General features: G+C 35.7%; 1 protein-coding gene across 4 annotated transcripts; it reads right to left on the reverse strand.

Annotated features, from left to right (window-relative positions):
- Positions 1–863: 863 nt before the first annotated feature.
- On the reverse strand, positions 864–19,133 carry LOC122516741 (uncharacterized protein DDB_G0283357-like). Of its 4 annotated transcripts, none has more exons than XM_043634807.1 (4): positions 18,884–19,133; positions 15,492–18,809; positions 13,853–15,413; positions 864–1,169 (listed from the first exon to the last, which is right to left on the reverse strand). In XM_043634807.1, the coding sequence occupies exons 2-4, from the start codon at positions 17,389–17,391 to the stop codon at positions 980–982; spliced, it is 3,651 nt and encodes a 1,216-aa protein (XP_043490742.1). In that variant the 5' UTR covers positions 17,392–18,809; positions 18,884–19,133; the 3' UTR covers positions 864–979. The 4 variants fall into 4 exon arrangements, 2 of the variants coding, with proteins under 2 accessions (XP_043490742.1, XP_043490741.1); XR_006303656.1 differs by adding an exon at positions 3,858–4,011 and having other exon boundaries at positions 1,056–1,169; positions 13,853–18,809; XR_006303657.1 differs by adding an exon at positions 6,604–6,752 and having other exon boundaries at positions 1,056–1,169; positions 13,853–18,809.
- Between the last annotated feature and the right edge of the window lie 4,678 nt (positions 19,134–23,811).

The following is a 23,811-nucleotide window of genomic DNA, read 5'->3' on the forward strand; positions in this document are numbered from 1 at the left end:
TCGCATGGTATAATATTTAATTTTAAATAATCAAATTATTGTCGAATATTTCAATACTGTGTTAATTCGTTCTATTTCAATGATTTGGCGCGCATTCTTAACAAATTGTTTTCACTAATTTTAATATTTATATTATTAATCGATTTTATTTTTTATTTTTATCATTCTGCAAACTCGACTCGTTCGTACTCGTAGAGTCTTTTGATCGAATTTCACTAATTATAATGATAATTAAATAAAAATCTGATATATTTCGTTATCGCCCTGATGATTTATGGAATGAAAATAATAGAGAGAAAATTTATTGCACGTTTAAATGATACGCGATCTTTGTAATCTTTAGGTAAACGTATTACATGATATAAAAAAACAAATCTCTAACAAATCTAACGAGGACGATATGTAAATTATTCGAACATAACGAAAGAATCTATTGCATAGATCCCCAAAAATATTAATTAATCAATCAAATACGCCTTATATGAAAAAGGATATTTAATATATTTTATCGTAACGACGAATAAAATTAGATCAAAAAAGAACAAACTAACGGTAACGAGGAAATATTTGAAGTACAACAAAAGTATTCTAAATGATCACGGCGTATTATTGCACTGTTGTCCCAACGAATAATAGGAAAAAAAAAGAAAAAAACAGAAAATAAAAATAAGAAGAAATTAACTGCTGAGAATAACAATGTCAAAGATCGTTGATCAATCATTATTTAGCTACGTTTGGACGTTGCATTAAAATAATTAGTACTCTTATAAATACATAATCGTTCCTACGCCAATGTTATCCTATCTTTTCTAACGCTTTAGGTTAGAGTTGAAAATCGTTTCAATTTTTTTTGTTGTTCTCTCTCTCTCTCCTAGTCGAACAACGTAGCAAATAGTTTTTATTTTCCTATCTCTTTTATGTATTAAGATGGATGCTATTGGTTAAAGATGACCATTGGTCAAGGTTATGGTCTTAACGGTCAGGATGCTAAAGTAGTTCTATGCCACGATGCATGTTGATGTTGTTGATGCTGATGCTGATGCTGTTGTTGTTGATTTTGATGCTGATGCGAATTTTGATGCTGATGTGGATGTGGAAACTGATGCTGATACTGATGTTGATGTTGCTGCTGCTGGATTTGTTGCTGTTGCTGTAATTGCCTCTTCTGACTGAAAATAAAAAACAGGATCGTAAAGTAACGTGCTCTGTTAGTCGTCAACATTAATGTTTAATCCTACACATGTATTTGTATGCACGGTAGGCGTTCCATGCAATAACTGGACTCAAGGCTGCATTCTATTTTTTTCACTCTCTCTCTCTCTCTTTCTCTCTCTCTATATTATGATACTACGGACTCCAATGAATTATAAAAATATAACTTAATTATTAACATCCTTGTAATTTGACGAGATCAAAGGAACGTTTCATTAAATCGTTCGGGTCTCATTACATTTTCTAGTTGTTCATACGAGAATTTATATCAAGGATACATAAATCATACATGTATACGCGCGCATACATTTATACTTTGCCTTTATTACAAACTACCTAGATTTCTTTCTCTTTTTATTTTCCTATTCCTTTTTTCTTCTTCTTCTGAATTCTACTTTTCTGCACGTTTCAGTGGCAATACGCGAGAGAAAGGAGAGAGAGAGAGAGACAGACAGACAGACAGACAGAGAGAGCGAAATTGTAAGCGGTTCTTCATACGGCCTAGCCGCATTCATAGTTTGTGGGACGTCCGCTATCTATGCGGGTCATCCGTATACGATCTAAAACGTAAGTACGTGACACTAATTCTTAGGATACCCGTTATAAATCTTTCAAAGTTGTAGTAATGGTAATAGTAGTAGTAATATTAGTAGCATAGATTTGACTTCTTGCGATCTAAAAATGTCGTAGTTTGTGAACGCCAGAAATTCTTATCGAAATCTCTAGCTCACTTCCACATTCAACGAACGATATCGCAAATCGTATTTTAACATATCGTAAGCGTATTTTAACATATCGCTTAGGAAACGTTTCTTTTAAAATTCACGCTTATTTTTTCTTTTCTTTCCCCTCTCTTTTATTTCAGTTTTACTTTAAACAGAAGGTAGGAGGAAAAAGTTTTCGATCGATAAAGAGAGAAAGTTAGTCTATAATCAATCAAGAGAAAATGATTTATGTAGGAATAATAATACTCTCTCTCTCTCTCTCTCCCTCTTTCTCTCTCTCTTTCTCTTTTTTCTTTATTTTTCTTTTTTTTCCTTTCTTCTTGCTTTTTTCCAATAAAACAACATTGTATTCGCGGTAGGAAAGGGACTTTGTATGAAAAAAAAAAAAGGAAAAAAAAAGGGAAGATAGAATCCGTCAAACCGCATCCGTCCGTTTTACAGCGTGCACCTATCGCGTAATAATCTACATGCACTCGCTCGGTATTATTTGAAATATAGATAACGAAGTTTCTCAGACGACACACAACCGTAGTAGTCATAGTGGTATGTTGTAGTAGTTGTCTCCTCGTAGCTTTAGTAGAAAGGGTACTAACTCTTATGAAATATGAATTCTTCGATCGAAGATACTCCGAGAAAACTAGTCTGTCATACAGTGGCGATGGCGGCAGAGGAGGGGGGTGGGGGAAGGGTCTGTGTGTGTTTCTAAGCGAATAAGAAAAAAAAAAAAAAGGAAAGAAAAGAAAAATAAGGTAGCTAAATGTAGTGACGATGTATTGCTTAGAAGAAGCCTTGCTCGAATCTTTCTAGAATCGGCATAAAGGCAACCATTATGAATACGAATAACGTTTATCTCGTAGGAAGAAATTCTCTTAGGAACTTAAATTCCATCTTTCTAATGAGAAATAACGAAGAAGTGATCTTATCTGTTTTTAGCTTCAATTCATTCTGAGCGTTTAACAAACCTGGCAAACTGTTGAAAAGAGAGGAACTATCGTTCGAGACACTGCAAGTAGGTGCGGTTCGTGCTTTTCAGAAATTTACCCCCCTCCTTCTCTCTCTCTTTCTCTCTCTCTCTCTCTCTCTCTTTCATTCTCTTTTTCCCTCTGGTTGTTTTTGCTCGAGGAAGGTGCCTATATTACGAAACCTTGGTGGATCGATGTCTATATATATCCATGGAAAGGGTGCTCTTACCGGTCTCTCTCACCGAGCTATTTTCAAACCACTAAAATTGCTAATATTTCGACCAATTATTTCGTGATTTATCTATAAATATACATCCCTAAAAGAAAAACATTCAATTTCCCAATAACAATATCTGCAATATAAGAAATAAAATAGAACGTAGTGAACTAGTATAATCGCTACGAAAGCATAACAATAATTTCGAATATTCTTCACGAGCGAGCTAATATATTTGGAGTTGTGAAAAAATGCCGAGTTGGCGTAGAAAACTTGTACGTCGAGTATGAAGCACGTGTGCGGAATGGTCACGTGGGGGTATAACCTTCTCGTGAAATATCAACCCTCGTATACGCCGAGATTTGTTTCACTTCTTTCAATGGGCTGAGCGAAAGGGAGGGAAGTAATAGGCGAGAAGGGAAATTCTCTCTCTCTCTCTCTTTTTAACTCACACACTCATTATCTCTCACTTTCTCTTTAACGCATACACTCATATTCTCTCTCTCTCTTTCTCTCTTTAATTCCACGCACTCATAAACTCATTCTCTCTTTATTTCTCTCTCGCTTTCTAACTCATACGTTCATATTCTTTCTCTCTCTCTTTCTCTCTTGGTTTCTCTCATACAGTCATTCTTTTGGAAGGAATCGATGTACGTGTATTGAGAGTACACGTGTAGTAGGGAAAAAGAGCGTGGGTGGATTTGTGCGATATGGTGGAATGGGTTTGGGTTCTCGGCTCACCTCGGCGAGGAGTGACGTGGTGGCCTCAGCATGCGAGAGAATGTGATCTGCGCACGTGCGGAGCAACGCTACCTCGATCGATCCTCCTCGCTGCAAAAAGCGTCCTCGCTAGAACGACGGAGTATCGGTATTTTCGTAGCTATCGGTGTCCCTCCTATAATTTTACAATACCACTACTAATGAGCCAGATCGGCTGGATAAATAAATAGGAGAATATATAAGAATTGGAAAATGAAGTAATAGAAGAAGAAGAAGAAGAAGAAGAAGTAGAAGTAGGAGTAAACTGTTATCAAATAATTTAAGTTTTTACCGAGAAAAAGAACTTTTTTTTCTATATCGCAAAATGGTCGTCGCAAACGATCGGACTGATAGATAAATTGCAAAACGATCTTTCTATCTAACGTATCGTTACAAAAATTGTTCGTATTACATCCCTCTTCTCTTTCTTTTTGAATTAGAAAAATTATCCTTTATCGTTTTAATACGATTTTTATAAACGTTCATCGATTTTTTCTTTCTTTTTTCTTTATAAGAGAAGATTATCTCATGTAGTTAAGATAATAAGATAAGTGTTTTTCAATAGTGAATTATTATGGGTGTATTGTAAAGTCTAATCAATGCTTGGGAGCATTGACCTAAGACAAATAAGTCAAACTTTGTTTATGCATATGGATAAATGAATAAGATTCGTTCTAATAGAATTGTTTATCGTCCGTTCTAACAATAAGTGTATATATGATATGAACATCGATCCGTTAGACCACCACTCAATTCCTCATGCCAAGGTAGAAATCTCAGCGCAACGAGGGGGAGGGTAAAATGACTTGTTTCGCGAGTCTACCGTCTTCTTTTCTCTCTCTTTCTCTCTCTCTCTTTCTTTGTAGACATTTTCCCTTTTTGCCCCTCTTCTTTCCTTCCTTCCTTCCTTCCTTCCTTATTCTTCCTTCCTTTCTTCGTTATTATTCCTCAAGGCCGGCCGGTGTACAAATCCTTCTTTCCAACCGTCTCGAACATAATTCATAACTTTATCGATCGAACAGAAAACGAGAAAGTAAGCAACCGACCAACCAACCAACCAACCAAGAGAAAGAGAGAGAAGAAAAAAAGAAAGAAAAAGAATCAAATAATACTATTCACAATCAGACGTATATGTAACGTCGATGAAACCAACTAAAGGATATCCCGTAACAACGATGGACGATCTTAAGAACAATGAACACGACTCGTGGGCGTGATAAAAATACATTTGCAAAGGAGTGTATCGACCTTCTTCATCGACCATTTTTCTCATTCCTTCCTTCTCCGTATTACGTTCGTTCAAGGACTTCCGATCATTCTCTCTTTTTCTTTCTCATTTTTAACACTAATGGGATGAAAATGATCGCCCCCACCAGTTAATAATATTTGATTGATCACCATCTATTTTGGGAGACGACGACGATGATGATGATGGTGATAGTAATATTTGATTGAGTATTCCTTTTGAATTATGAAAATAGAAGATTATCGTATCAACTAACACTTCCTAATGTCATCTTAAAGTCCTTCTTATTTTTTCTTTTCTTCTTTGTTATCCAACAAGAAGTAGAGTCACTCTAATTTCTTGCATGTTCTACCTTGTAGGAAGTGTATGTCGTATGTAAGTAAGTACTACCTGAATATATAGAGTCATGAACGATGCATTTATATTTGCATAGGCGTGTATATTATGTGTGTGTGTGTGTGTGTGTACACTAACGGACAAAAGTATGGAATCATTTGTCAGTTACAATAAAAATCGAATTTACTGATTAATTTTGAAACGATTTATCGTTGAATTATATTTTAAGAAATTCTTAATATCTTTTTAAGCCCATAATAGTTTTCTATATTTTCTATACTTATGTTAGTTTTAAGGTAATGATAGAAAAGAATTTTTTTACTGGGACATTTTTGTCGACTTTGGTGAGAAAAATAGAAAAACATTTCATTAGAAACCACTCGATAAAATTAATTAGCCACGATAGCCAGAATATGATAGGCAACCTATGATTAAGATGATTAAAAGTGAAGGTAACTTTTTTTTTCTTACGAAAAAGCAATTTGAAAAAAAATACTCGTTATTTGATGAAAAATAACAACAACAAAATGATACAAAAAGTAAAACATAATACTGGTCAGTTTCTCTCGACAAATGGAACGTTTATAAAAAAAAAAATACAAACAAATCGTATGAGTTTAAGTATTTTGAAAGAAACAATGGAGAAAACGCGTAATGTTCCTTAATTAGAAATAAAACATCAAAGTGCAACGTTATTATTCTGAATTTCATTTTTCCAAAATGAACTTACATTACTTTCATAGATTTATCTCCGATTACTGTAAAGGGGGAATCTCATATTTATTTTGTTTCCAACAAATATCTTGTTTTATTGAATTTACTAAATGTATTCCTAACTTTTGGTTGGTAATGTAGGTGTATATACGTGTGTATATGCGAGTGCGTATGTCTCTCTGTACGAATGTATGTGTTTAACGAAGATATCTCGTGTATCCGATGTAACTCGAGTATCTACATTTTCGAGCTTACATCGTATATCAACGAGCACACTGCCGCCGAGTAGGATTCAAGTAAGTACCAAGAGAAATATAAGGAGTTGTGCTCGCGAGTCGAGTAGTAGTATGAGTAGTAGTATGCAGCAGCAACAGCAGCAGCAGTAGTAGTAGTAGTAGTAGTAGTAATAGTAGTAGTAGTAGTAGGTAGTACCTATTCGAGCTTACGAGCTGGTCGACTTCGTCGTCGTTCACTGAGACCATTGACCGGGAAGGCGAGAAGGCACATGGAGCTCGTGCTTTCGAACCAATTCCTTCTATCCACCCGCGAGAACGGTACGAGCACATTCATACACATAAACTCTTAGAAACAAACACGCACATATTAATATTTTATATAGGATCGAACTAAAGCATCGTAATATAATATACTTACAATCAATAAATCTAATAAAAGTATGGGTGTACTGTATTTAATTTATCACGTGCAAAAATATTCGTTTTCAAATAGACAACACGTAAAAAAGATTTGTTATAAGGTCAAATCAATATATTGATATATAAAATATTTTATTTCGCGAATCTATTGTACAAATTGTCGTGTTTTTGTATTTAATTTTTTTTTTTTTGTAAAATATTGATCTACTTTGTAAATGAAAACAAATTGAAATATTTTTGCGATATAATATATTATTTTGTAAAATGAATAAAAAATATTATTCTAGATTTAATTTATGGCTTTGGAGGGAGGGATAGTTAATCGTTGCATACAAAAATCGAAATATATAGTTGAAAATTCGATTATTCGCGATCATTTGAAACACATCGGATTCTAAATACGAAATAATTTTCATTTATTTGCAATCGTTAAAATAAAATTAATTTCTGAGTAATCTAAAAAGAAAATAAGAAAATGTAGTATTCGTTTCTACTTTTGTTCGACGACAATTGCACAAATACATCGATTAAGTTTTAAGGAGCGTTCATATCTCGATGTACAAAGTTACATCTATGTAGCAACTACCTTGAGTCGATATCCTCTCGGTAACTAAGGTAACTCAATGCTAAACTTTCGATACCCAATCTAGAAAACTATCTTCTTTGAATCGGTTAAAGATAGAGACAAAGATATATAAAGAAAATGAGAGAAAGAAAGAAAGAAAGAAAGAAAGAAAGAAAGAAAAAAAGAAAGAAAAGAGATGAGAAGAGAAGAGAAAAAACTAGAGAACAGCTTAGTTAGCAAATAGAAAGACAGAGAAACTATTCAAGTTACTTTGCCTCGAGCGTAACGATGTTCTCTTTTGCACGATCGGTATTTAACACTCGAGTACAGTGCAAGGACGTAGAACGAAACAAAAGTGTCTCTTGTTGTATCTATCCATGTACGTATATTTGCATTCATATGTATATGAATATTAAATAGAATTAAAAAACAAAAAAAAATATTATAGCTAATACATGACAAGACAAAGTCTCAATAATAATAATAATAATAATAAGAAGAAGAAGAAAAAACAAAATACATTTCTACATATATATATAATTTATACCGAGGACTTGTAACAGGACATTTAAGTAATTTACGAAATTATGTATGCATGAGATTTTTTTTGCTTCAAAATAATTTTTTTTTAATAAATTCAAGTATATATGAATATATTGAGAATTATTCGCAAACAAATTGTAAAGTAGTTTATATCGATATATAATTTCCATTCAATTAAAATGTCAATCTATTTAAAATACGAAATTAAGTATGCATGAATATTTTTTTTTACTTCAAAATTCTATTATTAATAAACGCGTATACGAATATGTTGAATATCATTTGAAAAAGAATTTCTACATAATTTATATGAATAATTTGGATTAAAATATTCATCTATTTAAAGTTAGAGATTATGTATATATTCGAAGAAAGAATGTAGACTGTTGGTTTTATTTTTAAAATAAATTGATTAAGACAACAAACATATATAAAAAATTCATCTTTCAAACGTATAAATTATTCGATTTCAAAATACGAATATCTAAAAAGAGAAAGGACATTACGTCGAAAGGAGAAATTGAAATCCTTTTCCTTTTTTTGTTCTCGTAGAAAAGAATGTGAGAGTACAAAAAAAAAGGAATACAATGAATGTCGAAACATACTTTAATACACGCCTACCATCATTCTATATTCAATTCATTGGATTGCTTAATAAAAATCAATACGATTTTTACCATTAAATTGGTTAGAAAAAAACCGCATGAACTTATTGGACAATCTGATACTTTCGTATTTTCATGAGTACCCAATATTCCGTGTACTCGATAAATAATAATTATATAATAATGATAAAAAAACAAAATATTGTCGCGTTTATGTTGAATTTAAAAAAATTATTTTTTTTTAAATACGCCTAGAAATTAAGAAAGATGAATTTAGAAAAATAAAACACAAGGAAATAAAACAACAAGAAAAATGAAGCAAAATAGATCGATCATTCTGTATCTGATAACGTTCTTTCGCAAGTTCCCCACGTGCCCACGTATCTAGTAACTTTTTTAAGAGTCTCCTAAACTAACGTGACCTCGGACCAATGACCCGACTTGGCCATATCGACGTCATCGCTATCACCAAGTTATTGAGTAACAACAACCCGACTGACCTCGAACAAAATTCTTCCTAAACCTTTAATTTAAATTTATCAGAGGAGAGGTAAGGAGATCAAAGGAGTGAGCAAAAAAAAAAAAGATAAGAAAAAAAGAAAGTAACAAAAAAGGAGGAGGGGGGCAAGAGTATAAGAAAAAAGGGGTGCATATTAAGAAAAAGAGTAGAATACTCTCTCTCTCTTCTTGTTCTTCTCATTTGCTTATTTCCCTTATCTTTTACCTATCTCTTCTTCACTTTACTTTTTTCTCTTTCTCTTTTCTTTTCATTTTTTATTTCTCTTCTCCCTCTCCACCCTCCAGTAACTTCCATCCTCTTCTACATTATTCTCTTTCTCTCATTCTCTCTTTCTGTTATTCTCATTTGCTGCTTATTTCTCTTTTCTTTTATCTATCTCTCTTTTCATTTTTATTATATTTTTTTTTTACCTTTTTATTTTTTATTTCTCTTCCTTCTCTCTACCCCCATTAACTTCCATCTTCCTCGTCATTCTCTCTCTCTCTCTCTTTCTCTCGTTTTCTCTCTCTTTTTCATTTTCTCTTTCTACGTGGAAACGTGGGCGTGGACGTAGGCGAGGTAAGCCTTCAGGGCCGGCGAGGCATCGACCGATCCAGCTGGACGCATCGTAAATCGTGACGGTTTCGTGTTCGTGAAGGTACGCGTTATGGTATACCCCGACCCTGGCCGATCCAATTTTTCCACCAGAAGTATGGTACTGAAGGGGGATCCTTTAGAATCATGCTTTTACATTTACGTGCATACATACGTGCACAAATATCTATATATGTGTGTGTGTGTGTACATGTGTGTATCTGGTACGGTAGAGATTTGACCGATATGAGGAAATTTCCATTAATCCGTTCCCTCCTAACTAACTTCCCCCAGTTCCTATGTACATCGAGATAAATCTGCATCATTCTCTCCCCCTCTTCTCGTTTCAACTGGTTGCTCGTTCTTCTTCTTCTTCTTCTTCCAACTACTCTCTAAGTACCTTTCTCAATGTCTCCCGAGAATCGTCATTCAACTAATTTCGAAAAAAGAAATTGCAAAAAGAAAAAGGAAAAATACAACAGCCAATCGAAAAAGAAAACGGGGAAAGAGAAAAAGGGAATTAAAAAAAAGAAGAAAGAAAAAAGGGAAAAAGCAAACGGTTAGAAGAAAGTAGTACTCGTTGATCCGTAATACGCCATCTTGGATCACTTTGATCGAACGAAGTACAAGAACTCGAAAGAAAGAATGGAATTCAAAGAATCTAACGGGAAAATCGATGTCAAATTGAAAAACTTTGTTCTTATTCTTCTTTTTTTTTTAAACTTGACAGAGAGACTGAACGCGAGTTGTAATAAGAGTACGAGGAGGAGTAGGAGGAGGAGGTGTAAGAGAACGAAAGAAGGAGGAAGGAAAGAAAGAAAAAAGAAGAAAAAAGAAGAAGAAGAAAAAAAGAAATAAAAAATAAACGCGAAAGAGGGAAAAATTAAAAAGGAAAAGCATGAGCCCTTTTCTTCTTCCTCGCGAACTTATTAGCGAAAGTTCGCCGGAACAAAGTTTCCACAGCGGACAAAAACGGTCCTTGATTCCTGTTTCCCGTTTCCCCTCTTCGTCCCTCCAACTCATTCCTCCCACCACCCCCTCTCACTCTCTCTCTCTCTCTCTCTCTGACTATGCCTGCGGCTTTCGAAAGCCCGTCGTCGTGCGATCGATGAATGCTCGTGTCGTCACATGAGGACCCTCCTTTAATACCTCCCTCAACCCCTCCCCCTCTCATTCACTCTCTCTCTCTCTCTCTCTCTCTCTCTCTCTCTCTCTCTTCCCTTCTCTCCCTCTCATTAAAGCCGTCCGCTCGTCGCGCGCTACGCGGAGAGTAGCATCCTAATGCTATTTACACAAGTGCTCTGCCGGAGCGAAAGGGCGTACTACGTACGAAACAGTTCGGCGCAATGTCGACGTACCAATACTACTGCACTAACACATTTATATACATTATGCTTCGAAACTATACGTTTATCTCTCTGTTAAAACGGATGGCTGTGTGTGTCCTATGTGTATGTGTATGTGTATGTGTATAGGTATGTGTATAGGTATGGGTATGGGTATGGGTATGTGTGTGTGTATGTGTATGCATGAACATAGGTATGTGCAAGTATGCGAGTCTCTGTTTGCAAAAGAAAAGGGGGATTTAAGGCTAAATTTTCACTTTTAACATTTCCTCGTTAATTCCGTTCTATCGTAAACAATTATTTACTTATTTTCTAATAATCGAGAATTGTTTTTAGCATATTAAAAAATATCTTTTTGAACGCGTCTACGTGGTAAATATTATTTCGTATGAAATCTTTTCAATTTAATTTATGAATGTCTGTCTGTCTGTCTGTGTGTCTGTGTGTGTATAGGTATGCGCGAGTATACAACTTTCTGTTTGCAAAAGAAAAGAGGGATTTCTGAATAAATTTTCATTTTTAACATTTTCTCCGTTAATTACGTTCTATCATTAACAATCGTGTACTTATTTTCTACTAATCGAATTGTTTTCTAACATTATTAATATATGAACAAATTTGTGTGAACGTATACATAAGTGGTAAATGTTTTTTCGAATAAAATCTCTTGAAAGTTTAGTTATGAAATAATTATATCACTTTTATTGAACGTTGACGATAACGATTTGATGTAATTACGTAACGCGTGGATGCGTGCAAAATTAAAAAAAAAAAAAGGAAAAAAGCGGTGGTGGAGTGGGGGCGAGGTGGTGGGCAAAGAAAACAAGAAATTTTATTCGATAGTACAAATAATGATTAAGATAAAAATAACTCGTAACATTTTATATGGGCCATCCTGTATAGAGATAGACACGGCCGTCGCAACTTCGACTTTACGATCTAACCAGATTGCGCAGTAATCCGTTATTTAAGCGCATTCGCATCGTTCCGACTTCGGTTTATAATCCCGCATCACCGTGGACGAATCTTACGACTTTAAAAGGCTTTTTTTTATTTTTTTATTTATTTTCTTTATCTATCTTCCTAAATTTCATTTCAATTTTATTATTTAACTTTAAGCTTTGTGTGTTCGAAGATTATAAAATAATTTTCAACGAGATTGAAAGAGAGAGAAATTCCAAACACGTCACGTGACCAACGTCATACAGATTATCCAGCAACGAGTCACGGGGATGGTTTTAAACGTCATTATCTAACTTTCAAATACGACCCTATGAATCTGAAATATTTCTTAACACACATATGCTCTTGCGCAAGTAATACTATTATACTTACTAAACGCGAAGAGCGACTAAACGTAGGACGAAAAACGAAACGCCGACCTAGTTTTCTAGCGTGCCAATGACTGTCGATCGGCAGTAAGACATACTACTCCTAATTAAGAATGGTCTTTATTGTCAATTAGCTATCGAGAATTAGCGTTGATGCGAATGGGGCAATTTCAGATGGTCTTAAAAGATTGCCTGTTTGCTGTTGGTTGCTTTTACCATTTCTCTTGTTGTTAATTGTAAGTAACATGGAGAAAAGAAATCGATATCAATGGGTATTAGGTATAAAAAAGACAAAGTAGGGGAAATGGGTAGAGGGGTTAGGTTGGGAGGGGTGCAAGGTGGGGAGGGAAAAGAACGAATCGAATTTATTTCCAGTTTGATAATGATGATGATGATGATGACGACGACGACGACGACGAAGATGATGATGATGATGATGATGATGATGATGATGATAATGGTTCAAGATGGCCGACATGATGGCCGCCGAGAAGAAGGAATGCTGACTACTGACTGATTTCAATGATTTTCGCATACTCGATCACGCGAAGAACTCGAAGAAAAGGTGTTAGAGAAGCATAGTAATAGTACAAGAATGTTCCGATCGTCCGCTTAAATAATTTAGCAGTGAACGTATATATACGTGGTACGTTGATCGGCTCGTTATAAGCGGGTTGACAGGTCGGAGGTGGAGCAGAGCCGGTAAAGCCGCCATTGCGTGGTGTATTAAAATGCAAATGATCACTGTCACCGACGGCGTTTGTCGCAGTATTTCCTCTCCTCCTTCTCTTCTCCGTTTTAAATCGCCAGATATTGCAGATAGAATCTACAACCCCCCTTCCCCCTCCCACCCTCTCACCAAACCTCCGCCACCATCTCTCTTTCTCTCTCTCTCTCCTTTTCATTTTCTTTTTTTTTTCCTGAGTCATATGCATAAACCATCGCGAAATCCCGAATGGTTTTCTTACGTATCATATCGAAGAAAAAAGGAAGATGGTACGACGAGAAATAAAAGAAGCAAACGAATTATTCCGATACTCGATATAATCCGTCCTTCTTTTTTCTTCTATGCTTATGAATATCATTTTATAATGTTTTTTATGTTTTAAAGAAATATTGCATAATATTAATAAAAAAAATATCTAGCCACGCTTAATGACATAGTTATTTATTTTTTATCAAAGGGAGGAAGAGAAAGAGAAAAACGAACGGAGATATTTGATAACGTTGCGAAATAAGTGAATGCTTCACTATCACGTATCAGGCGATAAAACAATTGTGTAGAAGACGGTGTATATCAACTTTCTTAGATTCTAAGTTTTCAAAAGTTAGCAGAGTGGATGACCTAATATAAAAATAGCTTTCATATATTCCTACGCATTGTTGTCCTAAATTTACTTCGAGAAAGCAGATACGCGTTTTGAGTAATTGAGAACACGATGATAGGGGACACCATGTCGTTAATAATAATTTGAAAAAAGAAAAAAAAAGAAACAAAAGTACAAGTATAAATGTGAAATACATATTGAGATAAAATATTACCTGCCAAAAAGGGGATGCCAAAGTTGCGAATCATCCGGCGAGTTGGCCGTCGAACTGACTTCCGGTTCCTGTTTGAGCAATCCAGTTCGTACCCTGAGTAATGGCGGATAGGGGCTGGAGCGGCGATTGCTGGAGAGATCGATTGGCGCAGGCATCAGCGTGCCGATGGGCTTGCAACTAAGCTTGGGCCTAATTTGCGTACCGTTCCTGGTACCGTTGTTGTTAGCGTGACTCGATCCTTTGTTAACGCCGTTGCCGATCCTAAATTGGGATTGTCGTGACCTGGAGACAGGACCTTCTCCGTGATCGAGCACGTGTTGCAGATGACTCAACGATATCACTAATAAATCTGGATCTCTTAATAGATCCGGTCTCGTTAATGCTTCTGGTAATCTTAATTCTGGCCTCGAGGCTAAAAGTTTCGGAATTTCGGTAGCCGGGGCAGCGGCCAAAGCTGGAAGATAGTCACGTGGTACTAAAAGGGGATCAGGTATTAAATGGCCGGATGTTTCTATCAACTCTCTCAGTTGACTGGCCGGGTCCAGAAGTTTGTCCGTACTGGTAGACGTCGCGTAAGTCTCTTGATACTCCGCCGATTGTATTCTCGATCGTACCAATATTTTATGATAACCTGCTTGCTTTCTTAACCGATTAATCGTCCATTCGGCCGACATAGGTTTCTTTGCTGAACTACGATCGCTTATAAAGAGACTACTGTGAATATCACTATTCGACAATGGTCTTACCGAATTCTTGATCTCTTGATTTTGTACGTTAGAATGTTCTTGAAAAGTTCGTACAGTTCTACGCGTACCACCAACGTTGGATCTTTCGTTATCTTTGGAATAGTCCGACCGAGGAGTAGTAGTCGTATATTCGTTCGATCCAGGCTCGCATCGATTTGACGTACTTTCCCTAATTCTATCGTAATCTTTATTTTCAAGACAACTCGGGGACGATAAAATACCCTTTAAAGTTAAATCGTTTTTAGCATCCTCCGAACAGGACACCGAGCAAGGTGGGCTCGGTAACAGTCTTTCCAAGTACACCGAGGATGGCCTTTTGGAGGCAGGCGAACACGGAATACCACTGGGTTGAGGCGAAACCACGGTACCGCGAGATCTAAGTTCTTCGAGGACCTGTTCATCAAAGTGTTCCACGTCCTGGTACTTACACTTTGCTTGAGCTTCGCTACTACGACCGGAACCGTTCCATGCACTACCATCTGTACGATCCTTAACATTTTCTATCGGAGTATTGCGATCATCCTGATTGTTCCTAGAATTCGATCTATGAAAACAACCACTATCGACGCTATCAAAAACTAAAGAATCAACTTTTTGTCTTCTAAGATCTTCCAAAACTTGCGAATCGCAATCGTCTTCGTCGTCTTCGAGATCTCTCTCTTCCTCCTCCTCGTGTGGGAAGTCAGTTTTTGGAAAATTAACAGTACTCTCTGGCGATTCCACTCTGTCCTTGGTTTTTGGTGAGGTCGAATTCGTCGTTGACTGTGAATTAGATACGTTGCGATAACGATAATTCGGTATGACGATCGACAAACCTGGAAGGTTTCGAGGTAAATTTAATGCTTGACCGCGGACATCGAACGATCTCGTTGAGGAGTAATCTATCATGGTACCTTTCAAAAGTCTTTCTACATTTTCTGCTTGACTATCGGGTGATCTGCTCGACGAGGAACTTTTCGATGAGGGTCTAGAGGAAGGTGGGTTTACATTTTTGGTTATTTCTTGAGGATGAGCTCTCGTTATGGAAACCGAAAGTCCTGGGGTATTTCTAAGAGCGTTCAATATCGTTGAACTACTAGTGTAATCTATCTTCGTTGGTCCACCGGGTTCGCTGGGTGCTTCCTCGTTTATTTTTGATACGTTCACAGCTACGTTGTTTTTCCATTTATGAAGGAGAGAATTCGATTCAGACTTGGAACGACTAATACCACCGTCAGCTTCTGCCACTTTGCAAGATTTGATATCGATACTACTACTACTACTAGTACTATTATTATTATTATTATTATTATTACTACTACTACTACTACTACTATTATTTTTGCAAGCGACAAAAGTTGATTCTTTTGATACATGACTTTTTCTTTCGTCGAGATTCAAATTGCAACGATCGAGTATCTTCTCCTCGTGTACTTCTAATTGATCACAATCATTAATATTATCATTATTTTCAACATTTTCCTTTTGATAATTGGATATAAAGTCTGTCCTTGATTTATTTTTTATTACCGCACTAGGTAAGGCAGGATCCAAGTCTTTGCTCTTCTTATCGCTAATTTTCTTTTGATATACGTTCTCGCTCAAAACTAATTCGAAAGTTTTGTTAGAGTGCATCGGTAAGTCGGCACTGGGCGTGTCGGTTGCTAAAACGGGTGAGGCTGTGGCATCTATCATATTTAATATGTCTTGAATACCCTCTTTATTTTCTCGACATTTGTTCCTATCGTCATTAATCTCTTCCTCCTCTGGTTCCTCCTCCTCCTCCTCTTCGTCCTCTTCATCATCGTTCTCATCTTCTTCGTCTTCCTCACCGTCGATATCTTCATTCCGTCTTTCGTTGTTCGGTTCTTTGTCCACCCCTCTATCCTTCCCGTCATCGTTGCAAATGTCACCGACTTCCTTGGGACCGTTCAGGATCTTATCACTCCTTCGTAAAAGAACATTTCGATGATCAGGTAGCTGAGATAAGTGCAGATGTTCTAGGACTACACGCGGTTGAAAGTGTATGTCCTTTTGCAATCTTTCGAGATTGCTTTTACCGTTGGTATTCTTCAAATTCATAGATCCAAAGGACCTACACTTTTTTCTCCCGTCATCTCTGTTATCATCTTGCTCCTCGTCTTCGGTTTCATCCTCATCGTCGTCGTCGTCGTCCTCCTCCTCCTCCTCCTCCTCCTCCTCATCCTCCTCCTCTTCCTCCTCCCCCTCCGAACAGGAGACCCTTCTTCGATTCCTTTTCCATTCCGCGCTGCTAACTCGTACTCCATTTTGAAGATTTTCCAACGGGTAATAATCCTGAGAATATTTCTTGTCTTTCAAAAAGTCATCGTATCTACGCTTCTTACCGATACTTTCTTTATCGATTATTAAATTATTATTTATGCTAGTCGCGGTCACGGTCTTCCCATTTTCCTTCTCTTCGTTCGAGTTTGAACTCGACGACGTGCACGCCGGTGTAATTTTCTTTTCTTGATTCGTACCGAGACCGGTGGAATACATGTTGGATGCCGTTCTCGGTATCGAACGCCATCCTTGCGCAGTCTTCGTCAATTTGATGCGATTTCTCTTGTCATAATCCTCGCATCTAACCTCGACTATCCTCTGTTCTCTTTGAGATGCCCAGAGGAATATCGGATTGACCTTTGGTCGTTTTTCTTCCAATTCCTCGGAAGGCTCCTTCCGAGCGTGTTTTGGATGTTTCTGATGATGATGATGATGATGATGATGGTGGTGATGATGATGATGGCGTCTTTGACGTCGGGGCACTGTGCCCCGTGCAGGGGCCCCGCTCATCACTCCATGCAAAGAACGGTAGTTACCCCGCCACTCGTCCAGCAAATTTTGACTAAAACTCACCAGTATTCTACCGTTACTAGACTTTTATTCAAATTTCTTCCCTCTAATCTCTCTCTCTCTCTTTCTGTCACTCGCGTTCTTTCTTTCTTTCTTTCTTTCTCTCGCTCTTTTTCCTTTATTTTTCTCCTATCTGCGAAATATAATAGCACTATATAATCCTATTCTTTAAACACTTTAGCAGGCACTATTATTCGAACCTGCTTATACCTAACTTTTTGCACAACTTTACTTGTATATCTTTCTAAAAAGAACTTTGAGTGTTCTTATTATCAAAAAGTACAACGTATCTCATAAAGTCTCAGGTTCTTCTCATATCATAAAATACTTCCAAACAAACGTTCTTCTTCTTATCTACGAAGAATGCTGACATTTCCCTGAAAACTTGTTCACCAATGGGATCGCGCGCATCCGTCAGTTGGACATCGATTTAGCCTTCTTGTACCAATCGTTTGTTAGTCGTTCGGAGATTCGGTGAGCCGCATGTGCAAAAGTCAATGACCTATCATTGATCTTAGATCGAATCAGCTATTTCGTAGCGATGATATCGTGGGAAATGTTGGGATCGTTGTATTTCTGTTAAAACCAAAACAATCATCTCCATCGAATAAATTGATAGGAATCGTTTTGGTAACCTTGCCGTTAAACACCAGCTCTTCTTTCTCTGTTATGCACGAGAAAGTTTCTTCTTGTTGTTGTTGTTCTTCTTCTTCTTCCTCTTCTTCTCTACGAGGAGTTCGTTGACATCCGGCAGAGCGTTGGAGCGTTTCAGAGAACGACGTACTTCCTATGGTACTATAACTTTCCAGGTACACGTCAACGTTACTGATGATGCTGCTGTTGCTGTTGCTGTTGGTGGTGTTGCTGATGAGGTCGGCGACGTTCATCTGGCTGCTATAGAACCGTGACACGTAGACACAACACAAGAAGAAATAGAATTAATAGGAAGAAAATTAACGAGAACGCTAACGTCGATCTTCATCGAACTGATTATTATACGGCGTCGATTTGCATCGAGCTTTCGGCGTCGACTCCGTTCAAAAAGAGATAGAGATAGATAGATAGATAGATGGAGTGAGAGCGAGCGAGCGAGAGAGAGCGAGAGAGAGAGAGAGAGAGAGAGAGAGAAAGACAGAGCTTGCAACTGGCAGCACTGTGTTCGACCAATTCACCTCAGCCCAAGCTCTTCTTCTTCTTCTTCTTCTTTCTACGGCTAAGGTATTTACTAGCAATAAAGCTAGCTCGGTACTGAGTAGTACCAACTCCAAGAATCCCAAATAATTTTCTTTTAAGGATCCTACGTACAACAGTATTTTTTTTTATATTCGTTTTCACCTCTTTCTCTTTCAGGTTTGTACCTGGAAGAAAATAATTTAGCAGTGAATCGGAGAATTAACGTTTTGTTCGAATGCAGCAGCGTGGTTTTACCTACCTATTTCTTTTTTTTTTTTTAAATAATCTAAGATTGTAACGCACTCACTTTATCCTTGACCTTTAGTGTTTAAATATTAAATTAATCGGAAGAAAATTTCACGTAGAAGGATTGTCATCTATGACATAACTAAGTGAGATACACAGATACCGGTTATACATTATTAGGCACGGTCTCACTGCCTGGGAGCTACTGACTGTGCCTCCTTGTTGCCTTCCTCGTCGCCACAACCACCCCCACCTTTACCACCACCCCCGCTCCGCAGAATCATGATTCAGGGACGTCTCTATTCCCGGTACCTCCTTTCTTCCGTCATCTCTTTTCTTTTCCTTTTTTTTTCTTCTTCTTCTTCTTCTTCTACTTCTTCCTATTCTACTTCTTTAAATTGCTATCGACTTTGTACTACTTGTTAGATAAGTATAAAACAACACCAACGATCTCCGCGGACTGTAATTATAAAAAAAAAAAAACACAATCTGATAAATTCATTTCATCGTATTTTATATTCTAATTTTATTCATTCAACCGACAAAAACATCTCTTATTTGGATTGCTAATTTAATCTTTTCATTTCATTCTCAATAAATATCGACCGTTTTACATACAATAATATATAAAAAAAAAAAGCATTTAAATATTACTTTGATTTTATTCTAAATTAACACGTAATTCATTCGACAATATGGATTAACGATAAAAACTAATACGCAACATCTATATTGTTAAGAGTTTCAAATAGATATGCTTTTAATGTTTAATTAAACTAGCTTTGTTAGTTAAAAAGTTAGTAAATTAGATATGTTTGGTAAATGAATAAGGACAAAAAAATCCATAAAATAAAGATGTCATTAGGGTAACGTCGGGTTCACGGAAAATTCCGTTTGCGAAATGTCTCAAGGCGACGAGGCGTCTTGGGTCGATACTGTCTCCTCTCTACCTACACCCCTCTCACCCTTTTACCCTGCAAGCAGCCCTCCGCTCACGGCCGGAGCACCGACCATGGAATGAACCGAATAGGAGGAGTAGAAGAGATAGATAAAGAGTAAGAGAGAGACAGATGAAGAGAAAGAGATGAAGAGGAGGAGTGAAGAGCTTGGAAAGAAGGCTGGAAAGGGAAGGAACGGGTGGAGGGAGTGGGCAGGGAGGGGGAGAGGTAATGCAGGAGGAGCGAGAGAGAGAGAGTGGGAGCGCCAGAGGAGGAATTGTCGAGGGGTGGGAGGAGGGTTACAACCTGTATATATGTGCATATACATAGTATATGTGTACACCGTATATACAGTGAAGGTAAATTCAATTATAATGGCGTCAAACGGCGTAGCATGTTTGGACGATTTTGTTATTACCATTCCTATTCGAATTGTATATACACAGAGTATTTTTTTTTTTATTCTCTTTTTTTTTTATCTGATCGGATTATATTTTTTTTTAATGATGGAAGAATGAAAAAGAAAATAAGATTGAAAAGAAAATAATAGAGGTATTATACAGAAACGTCGTCTTCTACACTTTGTGTGTGTATATGTATGTGTTCGTATAAAAATTATGCTTATGCGAATCGTGTTCGTATAATGTGACTTTAACAAGTGGCACAAAAAAGAAGGATTATCTAAAATATTATCGTTCGAGACTGACACTGTTTTTTTTTATTAACAATTTATGCTTATTGCATCACGAATCTAGAATGGTCACGTCAACTTTTTTAACAATTAAATTGTTTATTTCAAATAGGTAGAGCTAAAGGGTGAGAGGGAGGGAGAGAGGAAAGAACATACACGTATATAAATGCGTTAAGTGACTAAACGAAAGAACTGAGCTTCGAATTCACCCTATGCTTCTCCTCCAGGAAGAAGAAAAGAGAACGGAGTGTTTTTATGGTAGAGGGGATTTTTACGATGGAGGACTAAAAAGGGAGATTTATTACAATTAATGAAATAATTGGAAAAAAGAGGAAGAAAGAAAATTGCCCAAATGTAAGATGTTAGATGCATCTTCAATAATGGCTACTATAACGTTGATACCGGTTTCAAATAAAACTTTGTACTTCCGATTGTTTTCCATTTTTTAGTAACGAAAACAACACGTTCTCGTTGTCCTTGTCATTGCCGCTCTCCTCCTCAACGCGTTTCTTTTTCTTTTACTTTTTCTTCTTCTTCTTCTTCTTCTGCTTCCTTCATTTCTTTTTTTCTTATTTTTTTCATTCCTTCCTTATATGCATTCGCGGTGTTCGTGGGGCCGCGAGGTGAGCCGCACAAGGTCACGAGGACTTCGTCCACCATTGAACGAATGTACTTCACGTAGAAGGGAGACGTAACTAAGCGAGACCAAAGAACGCACGATACTTGCGAATATATTTATTCTTAAGATAGCTGATATGTGATACGTTCCTGAGTATATTTAGAAATAATACTATTTTCTTTTTGAATAAACATCTCCTCGAAATCCATTACTGTTAAATCGATTTTTCCAGGGGACGCGCCTGTTTTGTATTTACCAGTCGAAATTTGAGTCGATTGATTTGTCGGACTAAATTATTCATTGTGATAAACCTTTTTTTGTTTTTCTGTTCTTTTTCTTTTCAGATTGTTGCGTTCCTTTTGAAAATCAATGCCTCAGATCATCGATGTTACTTAGGTAGGTAGTGATAAAGTCGGTTATATGGCTTCCGCCAGGTAATCTGAGGGAGTTAATGTAAGGAATCACAAGAGTGTATCTGGACAGTGATATAAGATACACCAGGACAATTACGATACAGTTACCATAAGGTTTTTACTCTTTTCTTATCAAAGACATTTGAATATTTTTTCATGTATTGCTTAATTTAAATTCATTATTCTAATGTTGCATATAAATATTGATAGTTTTCTTGTTTTTTGTAAAAGCAAGGATACAATATATTTGAATAAACGACTTTGTACTTAACGATAATACTTTCAATTTTCTACATACTTACAACTTAAATATTCCAATAGTAACAACTTTGCGAATTAGAATTACAATATAATCTATTTTAGATAACACACAAGAGAGCTCTGTATTACCGATCGATAAAACTTTGAAGTTTGTCGTATTTTATCCTAGAGAGCGGACTGACTCGTAAGAGACAATAGGAAATTTCAAAATACACAAACATACGATAATACAACATTTTGTGTATAAAACAAATTCAATATTCTACACACAAATAATTTATAATTAATAATTAATTGTTTTCAGAAATTCCAAGTGCATGTAACGTCTAGATTCGGACATACTTTGTAAATCATTCATCAAGAACTTTATCTAAGGGGTGGGGATGGAGAGATTTTATCCCAGTTATGTATAATTAATCTTAAAAAAGAGATGTTTAAAAAAAGCTGTACCTTTTCTCCAAAAAAAGTATAGTAAATTTGATTTGTCAAATCACTTTCGTGCGTTTTTTCGAAATCAAATGAAACTTAAGACTTGCAATATTCAATTTTGAATTTCTGATTTTTTTTTTCCACGAAAATCACCAGTAATCCTGGAACAAAAGCTTACTTACGTCACCGAAACTACGTCAGTGGATTTTTAAGTATCCGAGTCATTGTCTGGCTAACCTTTTCTCCTTCCAATTCTTTTTAACAATGTTGTGTATATTCTAATTTATGTATTTAAGCAAATGCTAATCATCAGATTTTATAATAGTTTATGTCATTAATATAAATTCAGACATTATTCTTGATCTATTTCAATATCCAAAGTTCAAACAAAATTGAAAATGCAAACGAGGAATAGACTTTTCCGACATCTTAAAATAACGTAGTCTTCATTAAAATTTTTTGTTTTAACATGAAATGTTGTTCAATAATATCGGTTAAGAATTACGTCCAAATTTTGTGTTGGCGCAAATACTGTTTTCAACATTTTTAACATTGAAACGTTTTATCGGTATTACGTCAATGGCTAAATTTATTATACAGCGTTCAGTTCTTCTCGATGAATATTTAAGGAATAGGAGTCTTTAAATACTTTGTTTTCATCGAATTCGAAATTTAGAAGAGGATGTGTAATATAAGATCCAATTTTGACCTGATAACCTTTTTGAATCAGTTTTATCATTAGAACGAGATAAAAAAATAAAAGAAAAGATGAAAACAATGTACACATTCAGTGAGTCATAGGGTTATTCATACAGGCTCCCACTGTAAATTTAAAATAATAGATATTTGCTTGTAATGCAAAGCTTTGAAAATTGAAAACACAGAAATCTATTTAAGGATTATTCAACTTTCAAACTGATATCAATTTTGTTGCAAAATAACATTTTATTGTTAAGGAAATATAATTTTACATTAAATTTATTTTAAATTATAAAAAATTGATCTCACTAGAGTATTTGCATTAACGTAAGATATGATGAAAATATAATGATTATTTTTCTAAATTGTACTTTAATAATAGTTGGCTCTTTCTTGAATTTTTTAAATAATTTTCAAACGATTAAGCATATATTGTGAGGTTATATTTTTTTTATTAGTTATATACACAATTGCACATATATTAATAATAAAATGTTCATTTCTAATAAAATTTCTATCAATTTCAAAATTTAATAATCCTAAAATATGTTTCTGTATATAAGAATTTGGAAATATTGTGTTACAAGAAAATAATGATCGTTTTTAATTGACAGCGATAATACGAATATTTCTGTAACCGTCAGAGTGTATTTGAAAAAAGATCAACAATTTTACGTCCCAAAATTATTTTATTATTATTTTATTATTATTATTATATTTATTATTATATTTTTATAAAGTAAAAATCTTGTATCAATATTCAAATCATCTGTTATTTTGAATAAAGAAAAGAAAAAAAAACAAGAGTATACGTAAAAATAAGAAAACACGGAAGAAAATTCGAACTGTTCGTACTTACAAATCTATGCCGATTAACTCGAACGAGGATAA

This window comes from Polistes fuscatus, unplaced genomic scaffold, assembly GCF_010416935.1.
Source record: "Polistes fuscatus isolate 324 unplaced genomic scaffold, CU_Pfus_HIC Scaffold2, whole genome shotgun sequence".
NCBI classification, from domain to species: Eukaryota; Metazoa; Arthropoda; class Insecta; order Hymenoptera; family Vespidae; genus Polistes; species Polistes fuscatus.